The following is a 17,267-nucleotide window of genomic DNA, read 5'->3' as shown; positions in this document are numbered from 1 at the left end:
AGGTGCAGGACATGTGAATGTAAGGAAAAAATAGTTGTAGAGATTATAGAGAACAAAATAGAACATAAGGAAAAAAATAATTGCAAAGTGTAATAAAGAGAGCACAGAATGGCTAAAGGGCAAAGAAAATGCAGAATAATTTTGATGGAGATGTTCTGGAAATTGGGTGAAGATGCCTAAACAAGGAGCCTTCAGCAGAGTGAGTAGAATTAAAAATAAAACTAATGAAATTATTAGGGATGAAATTGAAGTGAGGGCATACTGGGAGATTTCTTTGGAAAGGATACTGGTATATGAAAGAACAGAATTGAAACAAACACTGTACATGTGAGCGCCCAAGAAAAAATGATAAGGGGTGTGTGTGTGTCATAGATGCTATATAAATTGAAATACTTATGATTGCAGGTGAAGATAGTATATCTGGAGAAAAGTGATTTGCTCATGGAATGGCTCTGCAGCTTGTTCAATGTGTGTGTGTGTGAAAATAATATTTGGAAGAATCTTGGTGTTATTTCTCTATACAAAAGGACAGATAGAGGGGTGAATGCAAAAGCTTCAGCGGATTAATCGGTTAAGTATGCCTGTTGAAGGTTTTGGCAAAATTCTCATTGAAAAGTCAGGAAAGGTAAAAATCAGAAAACCATTGGGAAGGGCAGTGCCAGGCTGAGGGAGTGCAGACCAGGCATTTGATCTTCAGCGAGTTATTTAGAGCTGTATGAAAATTAAAGTTTGTGGTGTGTTTGTGTATTTGAAATACATATATATGCTAAAGTGAATTGGCTTGAGTGGGGTCAATATCAGACTGCCAGACCGGCGCAGATGGTGTCCTGCTGGGCATTGTGCCAGTAGATTGAACCACAGCGGAGCCTTCCCCTGCCAACCCCAATGCCTCTTCAGGATCCTCACTGGCCAGCACCCTTCCCTCTTTGGCTAGCATAGTGCCAAGCAGTGGGGAAGTCCCCTGGACCAAGAGTGCTGTATCCTGTCAAATTGAGTACCTTGTGAGTAAGCAGCCAGTTGCTGACCTTGCAAGCAAGCCAAGCATTTAATTATTGGCAGCTGCTGAGCAAGGGAAGCTTCAGCTGGGTGCATTCAGCGGACAGAGGACTGCCTCCCATAGCTGGAAGCAGCTTTGGGGTCGGGCTTTATACTTCAGGAGCAAGAGCAAGAAAAGCTCTTGGCTTTTACGGATTTTGGCCAAGTCTTGGGTTCTTCCACTGGCCTTTTCCAAGAAATGGTACGTTTTCTGACTATGGACCAATTTACCTGGTTTATATCTCCTTCTCAGCCTCCATTAAGCTAATATCTGTACAAAAGTTCCTTCTCAACTCTACTGTTGTTTCTCTCATCTGCCCACATTGGTACACTCCTAATGCCTCATCTTTGCCCTCCTGTTGTGGTTTCACCAGCCAGGTTCTCCTGACACTTCAAAAACCTCACTGGAAATGCACTGTTCCCATTGTGTATATATGGACTCTCCCCTTGGCCCTCCTTGCTTCTCTGCTGCCAAGTAGCCTCTTTGGAGTCTGTTCCCACCTGAGCCCCTTTGCAAGGCCTACACATGGCTGCTTGCACTGTGCCTTTATTTTGCCTGCCAGTTCCATGGGTGTTTTGCACCTGCTGAAACTAGGATGTGAAAATGTTCTGCGTAAATATGGAATTGGGGTTGTTGAATGTAGTAAGAGCAGTATATGATGGAAGTAGTGCATGCAGGCAGGAGATGCTTAGTTCAGTATCAAATAGGGAAAAAGACATGAGAAGGTAGATGAAAGTGGGTCGGCTGTCTTAAAGCTTAATCTTCACCACCCAGGAGGATTAAGCCAGCCAAAGAAGTAAAGGTAATTGGAACATTGGGCAAAAGTGATCATGCTGTCCTTGAATTTGTGATGTCCAGAGGAGGAGTAATTAAATTTGTAAACTGAGCTTCAGAAGCACAGCTGTTGATGAACTCCATGTAGTTTGGATCCAATAGCTTGAAATCCTATTTTCAAGAGAAATATGTTCAGAAAAGATAGAATATCCTATGGAAAGAAATTCCACAACCCCATGGAAAAGCATTATTGCAGACAATCTCTGCAAGAAGGAAAATGGGAGGACTCTGCACGAAAGAGCTCAGCCTGAACGTAGGTATTGCTTGTGGAAACGATGAAGAGAAAAAGGAACAAGAACAGAAAATGGAAGGGGAAATATAACCAAAAAAAGACCAGAAACCGTAGGAGCTGTCTCTGGGAGTTCATGTTCATTGTGCACCAGTGGTGGGACACAGCTGCTCAAAAGCAAGTTGCAATCTTGAGGTACAGAGTCTTTTGATCACAAGAAGCCCTTCCATTCTACTCGGTCCTGCTCAGATCCACAAGGTGCACTGGTAGGTCAGTTCAAAAAGGATCCTGGGAAGTGTTTTTCTCAACCAACTGTTTGGTGCATTGCTGAAGCCAGGGGGGGGGGGTGCGCTTGTGCTTGGTGTGGCTTTCAGACCTGAATATACGTTATGTATATATTTATTAATATGCTGACCATCTCACTATCCAAAGTAGGTAGAATAAATTAGATATTTTTTCACACAACCTTTCCCATTGATCCACACTTTGAAATTTTGCATCCATTTTATCATGCAATTTTTGGTCCTGTTTCCATATCATATTTCAGTAACTTTTTTTTAAATACAATATAATGATTTTAGTTTTATGTGAATGCTTCAGATTCTGTCATTTTTCTCAAATTCTAATTATTATTATTTTGCCTCCAAGCATCCATCAAAGTCAATATGTCCATGTGTTGGAAGATCTTTTTTTGGGGGGGGGAATCTTTCCTCCACCCCCCTCACCCACCTTGAAGTGGTTTATCTAAATTCAATCTAGATCTCCATTCGTGTCTCTTTCAGTGGTGATTTCCCCCTCTGCCATTTCCACCAGCATGTGGCAAAACCTTGTATGAAATTGTTAGGCAGAGCCCTGCATGGTTAAGTACATAAACAAGGCAAAGAAAAGGCCCTATAAGTGGCCCAGCCTGGATTAACATCTGAAAAATAAGGCACTGATGTCATTTTAGAAATCTAATGGTTTTGTTAGCAATTACAAAATAAAATAATGTGAAATATGATTATGTGAATCAAAGTTTTCTAAAGGCAGAATTTTGAGAATCACCTGTTTCATACTTACTACTACGTTATGGTGAGGTTTGCTTGTTTTTATTTAGCACTGTCAGAAATGTTCTCCCCTTCCCACACCCAAGCTGTGGTTTAAAATTATATGTGAATCAGGTTAGTAGTCAACCCATGGCTTAAACAATTCTGATTTAGCACGATATGTGAATGCCTTAGTCTGGTTTTCTCAAGCTTGTTTTGATTGCAGCCTTGGAAGCCTTCCCTCCCGCCTGTTTCCTGCTGTGCGCAACTGCTTTGTCATCTTTGTTGAACCTACTTCTTCATGCTCAGCCCTGTGTTTCTCAACTGTAGCGACTTCAAGGGAAGAGTGGACTTCAACCCCGGGAGTTACAAAGTCCACACTTGGTAGAAGTGACTTGGTTGAGAGACAGCTTTTAATTGATATGCAGCTCAGGATCAGGGCAATTGCTTCACTTACAGTAAGTTGTCTGTTTCCAGCAATTTGGCTTTTTCTTAATGTCTCCTGATGCAGACAGATAAAAATGAGTTATATCACCTTTTCATCTACTCTCAGGCCTCTCAGGTAAAACAGCAGGAAACCACTACATGAGCTAATTTTATTTTATTTTAAGGGTACATTAACAGAATCTTGCAAGTCTGAAGTCCTGCCATCCCTTTCAACTGTCTGGTCCATTAGGGCAGGACCCAAAGTACAAAAATAAACTTCGGACTTCTGATCAGAATTACACTTTTCACAATGCAGAAGGATGAGTCTGCTTCAGGAGGAAGGATCGCTAGAATTCACTTTGAGCAGTTCCAACTGAAACTAGATTGACAGATCAGTACAGTAGAGACAGCAAAGTATGACATGGGTGTTTTGTAGTTAGGACATGCAGTGCTTTAATAAGTAATTTCACTTCTGGGATAAGGAAGAAAATATGAAAATAATTTAATTACAACTTTGTTTACAAATCCTTCTTTGGGTTAAGAAACAAATTTATTTTGAAACATTAAGTGCAGATTTACTTAACAATTAAGTAACAAGTAAGTAAACCATTGTAAAACAATGGTTTTACATTGTTCTAGAATTCAAAACACTGAATTTTTAAGAATTGATGGCGTGAACAAAACCTGCAGCAGTCATAAATATTAATTGAGGGACATAAACCTTTGCACACAAGGGAAACCGAGCAAAAGACAGTAATAAACTGCATGACACCTGTAATAAAAAATGGTCATCTCATAAAAGTCAAGCTCTGCAACAAAAGTTTGCAAGTCTGACCATAAGGCAAATGTGACTCCATTCCAGGATTTCTTCACTGCTTTGAAACTGGTTATCTCCTCCAACTGAGCACTTATTTCACAGGAAACAAGTCATCAATTTCCCCAAATCATTTGGAAATTAATTTATCTTAAATGAACTGTTCTTCAAATTAATTTCCTACAGATTATTACCTGAATAAATTACTGTTTAGCTATCTTTCAATATAATCATTGTCTTTGTGGCTGCCAAGTCATTTTTTCCAGCTTCTCTGTCTGTCTGTCTGTCACTCCCTCCCTCCCTCTGTCTGTCTCTCCCCCCCCCCTCCTTGTAAAAATATGCAAGCACATTTTGCCCTCCTCGCCAAAAAACAAAGTAACAAAAAGAACTCTGCTGGATGGAGGAAAAACTTATTAATTCCCTGGGTTTCTAGCAGCTGGGATTTAGAGGTGCAGGGCCTCCAGGATTATAGGTAACGTAATCACCACCAACTGCCTGTAGTCTCCGTGAGCTCTGATCTCCCTTTGAAGCCATGCGATTGCATCTTTTGAGAGAGAGGTGCATACTCCTCAGGTGTATGTAGCCACCTCATCATCTGTGGGGTTCCAGCCCTGCATCAGGAGTTGAGCTGAAGGGCTGTGTGCAATTTAGGTGACAATACATAGTAACATCCATCTCTGTTCTGAGAATTTAAAGAAGGAAGTGAGCTGTATATAACGTTTTAAACTCCCATAAAATGATCCGCATACATTTCCTCAGTTATTGAACAGATACTTTAAAAGAATTATGTTCTTTTGATGTGAAACTTTGATGGTCTGCTTTTATTCTTGGCGTGGCATCCATCCGTTTTCTGCAGACCCAACTAAGTATTCAAATATGCTCTAAATGCCAAACAACCTTCCCCAAGGGGTGTACATTGAAGGGCAGCGTTGTCCCTAGTGGCAACAGTGGCTGAGCTTGATGGGAATTAAGTTCCCATCCAACTGGATGCTGTGAGCTTGGGAAAGCCTGATTAAACTAGCACACAAACTCTTCTACTGCCTCATCCGCACAGCAACATCTTCAGTTTCATTTGTCTAGTTGGTCTTGTGCATACGAGGCAGTTGTAAGCAAGAGCTTCACAGGGCCGGAAGGCTGAAAATGTAAATAAGCAACTGCCAGGAGCACCTAGTGTGAGAAATGGAAAGCAGGACTCCCATTAAGTGATGGGAACTTGTAAAGATATTTAGCTGTGTATTTTTCAGGAATAGGATCTGGCCACAAAAGGTTTTGTATTCCATACAGAAAAGAGTAGCTGATCTGCTGAAACAGGTTGGTGATATGTTGATTCAGATACAGTTGTTTGAAGGTTGAGTCATGGCGACTGGAATTATGTTGCTTGTTAGTGTGAGACATTGCTCATCCAGCAGCAGCTAGAGAGTCCTTGGAGGTACCAACTCCTTCCCCAAAGTGCATTGTAATAGGTTGATTGGGGGGAAACCTTTGAAGTTGATCAGCCAAATGTCTCAAACTAAGAAGAAAAATAAGTTCAGTCTCCATGATTCAACCTTCAGATGAGTTGCTGATATGTGTCAGTGTTGGATTAATCTTTTTTTTGGGAGGGGGGAGGGGCAGAGAGGATGATTTGCAAGCATCTGATCAAAGATTTGGGACTTCTCTCTATAACATTTTTTCCCTTTTTCTTTCCTTGCTGCTAATTTTATGACTGTTGATTTTGCTGATAAGTGCATTTGTACTTTCTTTATTCATTTGCATTGTATTTATACAATAGGGTACTTTTTATAAATCCCTACATGGACAGGCCTGGCATCAACAGCTAATTCATCTTATTCTGGATCAGAGCTCATATCATTAAAAAAAAATACTGTTGAAGCTAAAACCTGGTCTCTCCCATATAGAGAGGGGTTAAAAGATATATTTCCCATATTATTATTTTAGCTTATAAGTTTTATAACTATGTTTTAATACTGTTTTTACGAATATTCACTGTATTAGTCAGCAAGCATTGTCAAAGGTTAGAGTGAAAGAGAAAATGTTTAAACACATAAATTACCACCTGAGTCATCTCTAATGTCTTGAAAGTTGTGGTTGTTACATGTGTGCGGGCCTGATTTTGATCACGTGAGAACAGTTGTGCTGTAACAGCCCTAATTTCGATCCTGGGTCAGAAGTCCCTTCACTCGGCACTGTTGTAACTTATTGTGGTCACTGAATCAATGATCCTAAGTCAAGAACTCCCTGTATTCCTCCGTCTGTTGCTTACATCCATGCAGATTTGTCCTCCCGTGTTTCCCCCAGCTGTTTTTACCACACACACACACACCCATTTTACTATGCCAAAAAGCATTTTGGAAAATGAAAATGATGCAGCATGCCATCATTGTTAACATAGGACACGCAAAACTTTGCTGCAGCCCAAAGAACCTATCATGAAGAAGGCAAAAAGCAGCATGGGGCCTCCAGGCACCAAAGAGAATCGGGGGATCTTGTGGAATCTACTGGTGATGGGAGAGTGGCTCTAGTCACAGAGGCCATTAAGAGATTGCATGTGTTCTCTCTGAGGGGGAGATGGGCGGTTAAGGAGTGTGAAATATTAAATTCTATTTAGGGTCTTCATTTATTATTTGTTTAGCATGGGGGGTGTCCAACTCAAGGCCCACAGGCCAGATTCTGCTGGCTTTCCCCATAATTTGACTTGTTGTAAGCAGGAACTCATGAGGTTGCTTAAGAGACCTGAGTCCTTCCGTAACAACTTCAACAGGGAATGCCGTCACCAAGTACCATGTTTTCTTGAAAGTAAGACCCCATCTTAATTTCTTTTGGGCCTCAAAATAAGCACCAGGTCTTATTTTTGGCTTATAGAGCTGAGGTGGTGCAGTGGTTACAGTGCAGTACTGCAGGCTACTTCAGCTGACTGCTAGCTGCAGTTCAGCAGTTCAGATCTCACCAGCTCAAGGTTGACTCAGCCTTCCATCCTTCCGAGGTGGGTAAAATGAGGACCCAGATTGTTGGGGGCAAGAGCCCACTGCACTATGAAGCGGTATATAAGTGCTGTTGCTATTCAGAGGATGTCTTACCTGCTTACCTTAGGACCGCCGCAACCAGGCCTCCCACACCCTGATACCTGTCATGCTACTGCCTGACTTTTCTGGCTGCTTGCCGGTGCCGCTACTCGCGGCAGGAGGCTGTGTGGCGCATTGTGCCCTTCCGCGCACGAGTGGCATCACCTGCGTGATGTGCCCTGCAGTGCCCTGCAGCGAATGGCGCCACTGGTGCCATGAGCCACGCACGCATCCCTGGCCTAGCTTGATTTTTACGCATGTGTCTCATCCCCATTTCGTACAACCAGATGGTGGGCAGGGTTTAACTAGTGCTTATTTTTGGGGTAGGGCTTATACAGTAGAATCTCTGGTCACGACTATAATTTGTTCCATAACTTTGGTCGCAACCCAAATTGCTCGTGACCTGAACCTAATTTTGGAAATTTGGCACTTACAAAAAAAAAATGGCGCAGAAGGGGAAATTGGCCGTGAAAAAAAACTTTTTGGTTGGAACCTGATTAGGTCGTGGTCAGAAGCATTCGTGGCCAGAGGTTCTACTGTATTCAGCACAGGCGTGAAAATCAGGCTAGGGCTTGTTTTTGGGTTACGTTGTATTTTTGGGAAAACATGGTAGCATGGTCATGTGATGTCACACTTTATGACTGCATCGTGTAGCATTGGAAATTCCGGTCCTAAGTACTGTCATTACCCAAGGACTACCTGTGCTTAAATAATTAGAACCTAGAATAATAGGGTTCAAAGGGACTTGGAGCTCTTCCGGTCCAATCCCTGTTGAACTTCATGTTACCATCTAATGGAATTGAAACAGAAATATGCAAGTGCCCTTGGCTGAAGTCTATACCGCTTCAAAAGTGCCACAGCAGGAGCCCAGTTTAGGGGTGCACTGAAAGCATCTTTTTGCTTTAAACCCTCCTCCCCGCCTGCAATTTTGGTCCCACCTGCTCTGCACAATGCAAAGGTACTGCTTCTTAGGGTTGGTTACCTTTTTAATGCTTTTAAATCTATGATCTACCTAGCAATTGTCATTGCATATAGAGCTTGAAAATAGTTTGGAGCAGTGTTTCTCAACCATGTCAACTTTAAGAGGGGTGGACATCAACTTCCAGAATTCCCCAGCCAGCCCCTCTTAAAGTTGCAAATTTGAGAAACACCGTCTTGGAGTATTTCTGTAGATAGAAGAGCCTTTAGGTTTGTCCCACTGTATAGGCCAACCAGCTACTGAAGGTGTGGTTCTGGAGATTCTTCTTGTTCTGCTGTGAATATGTTTTCTTAGTGATTATTGTGTATTAATGAGTTATTGTGAATCACCCTGGGGATATTAAATTGAAGAGCCAAACAAAACTATTACCTGGCACGAGGAAGAATTAAATTGTTCAGCACTATTTCCTTTTATGATTGAAGATGCTGCAGAATTGGGTCTTGGGCTGTGAAGTCCAACCTGAAGCCGATTGCATAAATCCTCCGTATTGTGACCCAGTTTATATTCTGAATCATGAAGTGGTACAGCTGGAAAAAGGCCATTTAGGGCATTGTGTTCAGCTTTGTATTTGGTGTAGGATTTCAAATGACAGCATCTGCAGTGTCGAGCCTCTGCTTCAGCAAACAGTAAGAGAGGGAGGCCAACTGTGGATCAGTTGTTCTCATGGCAGAATTGTTTTTCCCCAACACCTAATGAATATCTTCCTTCTTTGTCTCTGTATCTGGAAAGGTAGCGAATAGATCTTGACTTTCTCCTCTATGGCAGCTCCCTTATCTCCTCCACTCCTCCGGTCTTCTCAAGGAGAAGCCTTTGCAGCCCCTTCAGTTTTCCTGGAACGTGGTCATCCTTGTAGCCCATCTGTTCCAGCAATAGCATGCTTATACTTCTCCTGGGATGCCTGCATTTGGAGTCACAGTAAATGGGGGAATGTTGAGTGGCTGAGCAAATTGACAAGTTAGATATTGCAACAGGTGCTTTGAGGCTTAGTCTGAATTTTCAATAAACCTTTTGCCTAATTTTGGAATGATCAAATTTTAAATTGGAATGGTTCATTATTGTAATATGCTGTGTCTCTCTTGCCTTTCAGGGCTTACTCCCTTGTGGACTCTAGTCAAGTATCCACGTTCCTAATTTCCATTCTTCTCATTGTTTACGGCAGCTTCAGGTAAGGTCATTGGCTTTTGAATATTGCCACTCCCCCCCCACCCCCCCAGCATGCCTATAAGTTTAACAGTTCTGCTCACCATGTATATACATTAGAGCCCAGGAGGAGATAGGACGGGCTACAATTCAGGTCTCAGTGGGCCATTCTTTCAAGTAGGAATGTATATTGATGTTATTTCCCTGAAATGTAGAATTGCAAAGCAGCCAGAACTGAAGAGCAGGTCATTTAGCATATTATTTGTTCCTGGAAGCTTTCATGGAAGATTTTTTTAAAAAATGTTGTGAAGAAGCAATTATTTTTATTGTGATTTATTTAAAGGTGAAAATTGAAGCATTTGTCAATTTATTCTTAAGGCTCATTTTAATCCAACCTGCAATAAAAATTGCAATCTGGCTCTTTTATCTGAAACACACCAGATAATTCAAGGAAAGAGTGACACATTCCTTGAATTTCTAAAAAAAATAAAATAAAAAAAATAAGCAAAGACTCCAGAGCTGTTACAGAAGCCTGGGAAATCTAAAAATAACACAATATTGTGCAGTTGCTGCTCTTCTTCAGTGTTGTTTTTGTTAAATTCACAGAGATTAGATACTTTGGGGAAGAATTGAAATGTTCTAAAATTGCTATTCTTGTACTGAAGAAGAAGGAAGTTTACAGGGAAGATAGGTAGGTGGATACTTACTTAGGTAGGCAGGTAGATAATTTATTGATCAATTAGTTTTATGACCTGTTTAAAAACATAAAAATAAAGATTAAATACAAATTAGGCTTCCAAAATAAAATAGGTAAGAGCAAATACAATAATAAAATATGTGCTAAATACGAAGTATCAACATTCAAGTATAGTAGTTTAATATAATTTAAATGCTGCTCATCTCACTCTACAAAGCAACTCATCACTTTTACATGATAGCCTGTTCTGTTTTATTTTTATTTTATTTATCAAATTTAGAAACTGTCCATCTCCCTTACAGAGGATTCCAGGCAGTATACGAATAAAATATTAAATTCTAAAATACAGTATATCCTCTGATCTGTTCATTATAACAAGTTCTTAGCTGAACTGCCTTGTCTATAAACTTAGCAGTTCTGCTCACAATGTATATATTAAAGCCCAGGAGGAAATAGGACTGTCTACAATTCAGGTCCCAGTGGGCTGTTCTTTCAAGTAGGAATTTTAAGTATCTAAGCCTAAAAAGCATACAGTTGATAATCAAATAAAACACGAACAATATCTATGATGGCCAGAGCAACACATATACACATCTTCTCATGATATCACAACTAATGGAAATGCTCTTATTTGGCCATGAATCCAACATCTTGCTCTAGAAAAGGTTTTCCTTAGCTTTGGATCAAACTTATGGACTGGTGTTTTTTGGTTTGGAAAGTGGTTTTGTTTTTAGCCAACCAATTTAAAAATCATTTTTTTTTGCCAATAACTCTCATCTGTTTAGAAAATGATAACTGGGACTCTGTTTAAAAATTGCCTTTCTGTGGGAGGCATTGGATGGAAAACCCATGCTGTAAAATAACTTAGGATGTTGACTTACCCAGGAGTTGGGCTGAGTCATACTTACGATGAGGAATGGCAGGAATTATATTTTTTGCAGTCACTTACCCAACACGGAGTCATGGGCAAATCATTTTTAAAAAAACTCAGTGATATAGGTACCAAAAATTATCTATGGAAATTCTCAGTCATCTAGGACGTGGTTCTCCCAAAGATGCCTTTTCTGTATTGGGTAAAGATTATTCCTAAATAGATGAAAGAATTCAGTTGTCCAAGAGGTTTTCCACCCAGCAGCCAGTTATATGTCACACTTTTAGTTTTGCTGAATACCACCACTTCAGATTTTGTTTTAGTGACGTTTAAAGAATTGAGCACACAATAGGTTTTTAGCTTCTACGGCATTCTTCTCAGGACTACTTGGGAACGTGCCATCAGAACCGTACGGTCAGCATATAAGAGAATATTAATAAATTTATCATGCATCTTTGACATATGAGTGTCTAGAGCATATATAGGAATCCTGGGATGATGTTGTCATAGAGGGTTAAAAGCATTGGAGCTAGAGCACTGCCCTGTCTAATATCTTCATCAGAGTAAGCCTACTCTGAGTTAGAGAACCATTTACACCAACACACACCAGGTGTTTGAATACAGGGCTTTAAACAGGAGTAAGAGTTAACTCCAACTTTTCTGACTTGATTGATTATATGGGCCATTGGGTCAGTTCTTAGCAACCACATTCACAACCTGTCCACAACCTCTTCCTTTAGGTCTTCCTACGATGAAGACATGGCTGCTCTAGCTGAGGCCATGCTGGTTGCCTTCTTCGCTATCTTCCTTCCAATCTTTCCAAGCATTATAGGCTACTCCAGGGATCTAGATCTTCACACAATATGTCCAAAGTGTAATAATTTGATCTTGGTCATTTGTGCCGCAAGTAAAAACTTTGGATTAATTTGCTCTTACTTCTGCGGAAAAGGAAGAACTTTTAGGTCATGTGTTTAAAAAAAATAGGAGAGGGAAAAAAAGAGAAAAACCTTTAGACAAAGAGGAAGAAAAGAAGCCCCGAAATATGCAGGGGTGCCAAGTAGGGACAGAGAGATCATCTCCTTTGTTTCTCGTCTGGCCAGACAGATTAGTAGAAAGCATCTTTTTACCACCCTGGGAAGTTCTGGGTAGGGGCATCTCCCCACTTCTCCCCTCAGATGAATAAAAGGTGAATGAGGTAAGCAGAGAGTTCCAGATTTGCTTCCTCCTTTCTCTCTACTGAACTCGGTGAATTTCAGGCATCCCTACCTAGGAGACCCAGGGAAGGTCAGGCTTCATATGGAGACCAAGTGCACTGTCCCTACTTCCTATTCGAAAGGAATAGCCGGGTAAAAAGGACAGTTATGTGACGTGGAAGATGGAGACAGCACTCAGGCACATAACTTCTATAAACTGTGCAGCCTGGATTCCTACAACATGGTAATCAAAAACCCAACAAGAACCTTAAAGATGGATTCTAAGAACACTTACTAGTAGCACCAAAAGGACCAGGGGAAAGTCAGCTGCCTTCCCTGCCTTGTCTAAACTGCATCTAAAATTTCATGATGATGATAATGATGATTTTGTAAGTAAAATATGGACAGAACCCATTTCTGTTTGGGAATAAGTGGATAGCTATCCTAGCATTGACAATCCCATTAGAGCCCTGATTGGTCTCCAAGTCACTCGTCCAAAGATGGTCTCACCCTCCCAATAGAGTGCAAAGCTTACGTAGGTGAATACTTGAGGCACCATCAGTAGCTATTAACAGATTAACAGAGTTGGAAGGGGCCTTGGAGGTCATCTAGTCCAACCCACACCCAAGCAGGAGACCTGCACCATTTCTGAGAGATGGCAGTCCAGTTTCTTCTTGAAAGCCTCCAGTGATGAAGTTCCCACAACTTCTGAAGGCAACTTCTGTTCCATGGGTTGATTGTTCTCACTGTCAGAAAATTCCTCCTTATTTCTAGGTTGAATCGCTCCTTGGTCAGTTTCCATCTGTTATTCCTTGTCTGGCCTTTGGGTGCCTGGAAAATAGCTTGCCTCTCTCTCTCTCTAATTCTTTCTAACTCCCTAAATGAATAGTTGTAAGTCAAGGACTCCCTGTAATAGATTGGAACCTGTTGCAATGGAACAGGTACTGACCAGGGAAAGGAACTCTGCCCCTGTTCTTTGCATGGGGCTGAAGAAGACTAGGGCTTGGAGAGCTTCTTGAAATTCAAATCTGTGAAAAATTTCAGAGACATTTATAAGGCAACAACTTGGTCAGGGTTTTTTTCCTTCATGAACCATTAGAGAAGATGGATGTCTAATTGATTTGGTACTAAATCTTAATTATAAACTCCAGTTTAGTAGTAAAATTCAACTATGTGCATATAAGGGCCAATTATTTAAGACCAGATGTCTCTTCAGATACTGTTTTATGAGTCTAGATAGGTGGACACTAGATTTGTTGAAAATCTTCTTGGATTCCATGATCTGTTAAGAGGTTGTTGTGTTTCCGTCTGAGCTGAGCTTGTGTGCCCTGAGAGGAAGCATATTTTTTATTAGTGTTGTTCAGCTGCAGAACAATCTCCCTAGGAATGTACAGCTGATCCTAACTAAATCTGAAAATTGAAACCGGCTTCATATTGATTTTATAAATTGTTATGATTGATATTGTTATAATATTTTTAGTTTATTGTTTTGCTTCTCTTTCTATACAGCAAAGCTAGCAAAAATGTCTTTGGATGGATGCAGATCTTCAATAAAAACAAAATTAACTCTTGTGCATAAGAATGTTTTAATGTTTTAATGAATCATGCTCCTAAGTTTGATTCTGTGATTGCTAGCATTTACATTGCTAGAATTTCATATTTTTCCAGCTTTGCTGCTCCAACAATCCACACGCATGGGTAATCACTTCCTGAGTGAAAAAAGTTTCTGGCAAAGCAGGAAGTGATTACCCATGCGTGTGGATTGTCGGAGCAGCGAGCTGAAAAGGGATGTTCAGGTAAGCCAATGTCCATTTTCTGCATAATTGATTTTTGTTAATACATCTACTATTTGTGTAAGATGCTTGGAAAATTCTACCAAAAAGTGGGTACAAATTAAAAAAAAAAACCTATGTTTTGATTGCACTGATATTCCATTTAAGGACACCAATGTTCTGGCCCTTCCAGATGTAAAGCAGATATTTTGCACGTGCTCATTTTCTGCAGGTCCCTGAACATGGACTTTGAGAACCAAGACAAGGAAAAGGACAGCAGCAACTCGGCTGGACCCTTCAATGGTGGTAGCACCAATAACAGTAAGAGGCTTCCTTCAAAGGCCAGCTTTCATAACAGCGCTACTTTTGGGGGTAGACTGTGACTGGCCTCTCCACACAGCTGGCCCATCCAGCTTTCAATGTGGCCCAGCTGGAAGAAATGGGACTGAGGCCCACTCTGCAAAACTGGGATGTTTAAAAAACTTCTGTTAATGGAAATTAAGGAATTAAGGTTAGGCTCCACCCCCAAGGAGGCTCCACCCCCAAGGTATTTTTTTGACTGCAGCCAATCTTTTCAGTTGGGTTTGGAGGGCTCAGACCTTTCTTCAAGGAGCCTTCAATTTTGCCCATCTCTGCAAAAAGTATATAAAAAAGGAAAGTACTCTAGAATCGTTTGCCCAAAGTGAGAAACACAGAACCTGCAATATCATAAAACAAGGAATAGCTTAGTTGAATGTTTTTTTTAAATACTGCTGGCATATGCAAGATACAAAAATGAGCTTATTTGTGAAAAGGGGAAAATTAATAAAAGTCAGAAGTAAAGTTAGTTGGATCACAGGTTGTGTCAGGTTGAGCATCTGCAGAAGCAGCCACAGTGCCAGTGAGTCCCAGAAGCTCCAGAGGAGATGGTTTTTAGGAGGATCCGGACTCCGGGATCGTGAGATCCGTGGAAGCTTATTATCTCTTAGTCCTGTGGGGAGAGCAACTGGTTTGTCCAGTTCTATCATCTGTTTCTCGTGTTAGTGGTCTAGACAGTAAATCTTAAAATTATTGCATGGTTGGGCCCACCTATAATAAATGACACATTTCATGAGCACGTTGAAGAATTAAAATGAAATTTAGCCTACTCGGGTTACCTGGCATGAGCTAGAAATGTAGAACAATATCAATATTATATAAATCTTTTACTATCCTTGTAATAATTATATTTGCCCTGCACTAATACAATCAATCTAAAATTACGCATTTCTAATATATGTTAATAACAGTTATTTCATTTTGGAGTAGCAGTGCTATTGTCTGTGAAATATAGATGAAATATTTTAAGAAAATTAACCTGATCTTGGAAGTTACAAGTAATAAAATCCAAGGCATCTTTACTTTGAAGAAAGGCATATGAAATATAGTGGGGTTCATTTCATTTTTAATATTTTTAGTTTAAGAGATGTTGGTGGTATATAAGTAGGTTAATGCAAAGTATTGAACTGTCTCCTAATAGGCTCTGAGCTTTCATTTTTTTAATTATTAGAATTTTGAATAAAAGCATTGAAACTACAATATTAACAATTAACAGATTAGAATAAAAATGATCATGGATTTCAAATAATCGAGTAGAGTAAAACAGATTGAATTGTGACACCACTTTAAATCCTACCCTTCAAAATGGTCATTCATTTTCAGCTCTCCGAATCTACATTATTCTTGAGGACAAAGTCTTTTAATTGATTCTGAATTTATATCAAAGGGAACAAAATCTCAGGCTGGATTAAAAAGTCAATTAGCCAAACCGGATTTGCTTAATGATGCCAGTGATTCACTTCATAGTGAAAATGGTCACCCTAAATGAAATTTACAAGATTGGTCATAAAATCGGGTTGAGTCATATGAGGAGTCACTTAACAACCACATTGCTTAGTGACTGAAATTCTGGTCCCGATTGTGGCCATAGGTCAAGGACTATCTATATTATACCTCTTGTTTTTCTCCTCTTCTGAACATTTCCTATTTGCAATTTAAAAATATGCATATCTAGCCTGTCACTTTAGCTTTGTTTGTTTGTGTGGCAGCAAGAGGATCTAGGCTGACGCCCTTGTAGCTGTGGCTGTTGTGTGATGCCAAATAATCGCTACCTTTCCTCCTGTTCCCCTGCAGGTATCCAGACTATTGATTCGACACAGGCGCTTTTCCTGCCCATTGGGGCATCCGTGTCTCTCCTGGTTATGTTCTTCTTCTTTGACTCGGTTCAGGTGGTTTTTACAATATGCACAGCAGGTGAGGCTGGTTGTCCCAAGGAGAGGTTTCCCAGTGGATTCATGACTCAGAAGCTGTTAGCTATAAACCAGGGGTGTCAAACTCATGGAGTCATGTTGTCATCATGTAATGGATCGCGACCTTTCCCCACTTCGCTAAAGCACAGGTGGGCGTGGCCAGCGCGAGACGCATCCGGCCCGCAGGCCATGATTTTGACACCCCTGCTGTAAACTGATTTTCTGGAAGCCTTCGTCAAGAAATGCTGTGCTAGTGACAGAAATTGGCTACATTTGAGCACAAATGTTTTATTGATTTGATTTTTTTATTTGATTTGATTTTTTTAATTAAGGGCATTTATATGGCTTCCCAATTCACTCACGATGACTTCAGGCAGCTTAAAGAAGTAAAATCCTAATACAAAACCCCAATAAACCTCCACCCAGCTCTGGTGACAACAGTCAAACCAACCACTTCATGGTTCTGGGTCCCCAGGCTTGATGGCAAAATTATGCTTTTTTCACCCTTAAACCCTCACAGTATCTTGGGGTTCCAAGGAACAGCTTGAAAAACCTGGTGTAATATTTGCCAAAAGTCTAGTTAGCCTTGTGTGTGTATCCAAGAGGGCTGAATAAACGTATTTATTTTGTCAACCCCAGACTCCATGACCAGAAGTGTGTTGCATGCTGGGAATTGCAGCACAAACTATTTGGGCACAACTAAATTGTCAATCCTTGATTTGGAAGTCCTTAGCACATCAGCGATCCCCCCAACCCACCAAATGCCTGATTTCACCTATTTCTGCTATTTTAAAGATCATTTTATGTTTATTATGGTTCTCTTGTTTTTATGCTGCTTTTTATACATTGCACTGGTTCTGTTTTACCTTTTTACGGAGTAATGTTTTTTTTTTTTTAAACCACCATGAAATTGAAAGGTGGC

The 17,267-nt window shown here is 40.4% G+C and overlaps 1 protein-coding gene across 5 annotated transcripts in view; it reads left to right on the top strand.

The window, feature by feature from the left end:
- SPPL3 (signal peptide peptidase like 3) overlaps positions 1-17,267 on the top strand; it is an 85,408-nt gene that overhangs the window by 45,926 nt on the left and 22,215 nt on the right. For 3 of the 5 annotated variants that reach the window (XM_034438481.3, XM_034438480.3, XM_034438483.3), the window contains exons 2-4: positions 9,493-9,570; positions 14,311-14,399; positions 16,230-16,349. In XM_034438481.3, the coding sequence (XP_034294372.1) occupies positions 9,493-9,570; positions 14,311-14,399; positions 16,230-16,349 (287 nt within the window). Of the gene's footprint in view, positions 1-3,350; positions 3,583-9,492; positions 9,571-14,310; positions 14,400-16,229; positions 16,350-17,267 lie in introns of all 5 variants that reach the window. The other 2 variants (XM_087880611.1, XM_087880612.1) reach the window with 1 other exon arrangement.

Source organism: Pantherophis guttatus, chromosome 17 (genome assembly GCF_059756535.1).
Source record: "Pantherophis guttatus breed Tessera chromosome 17, ASM5975653v1, whole genome shotgun sequence".
In the NCBI taxonomy this organism is placed as follows: Eukaryota; Metazoa; Chordata; class Lepidosauria; order Squamata; family Colubridae; genus Pantherophis; species Pantherophis guttatus.
This window is presented reverse-complemented; position numbering and strand designations above follow the sequence as displayed.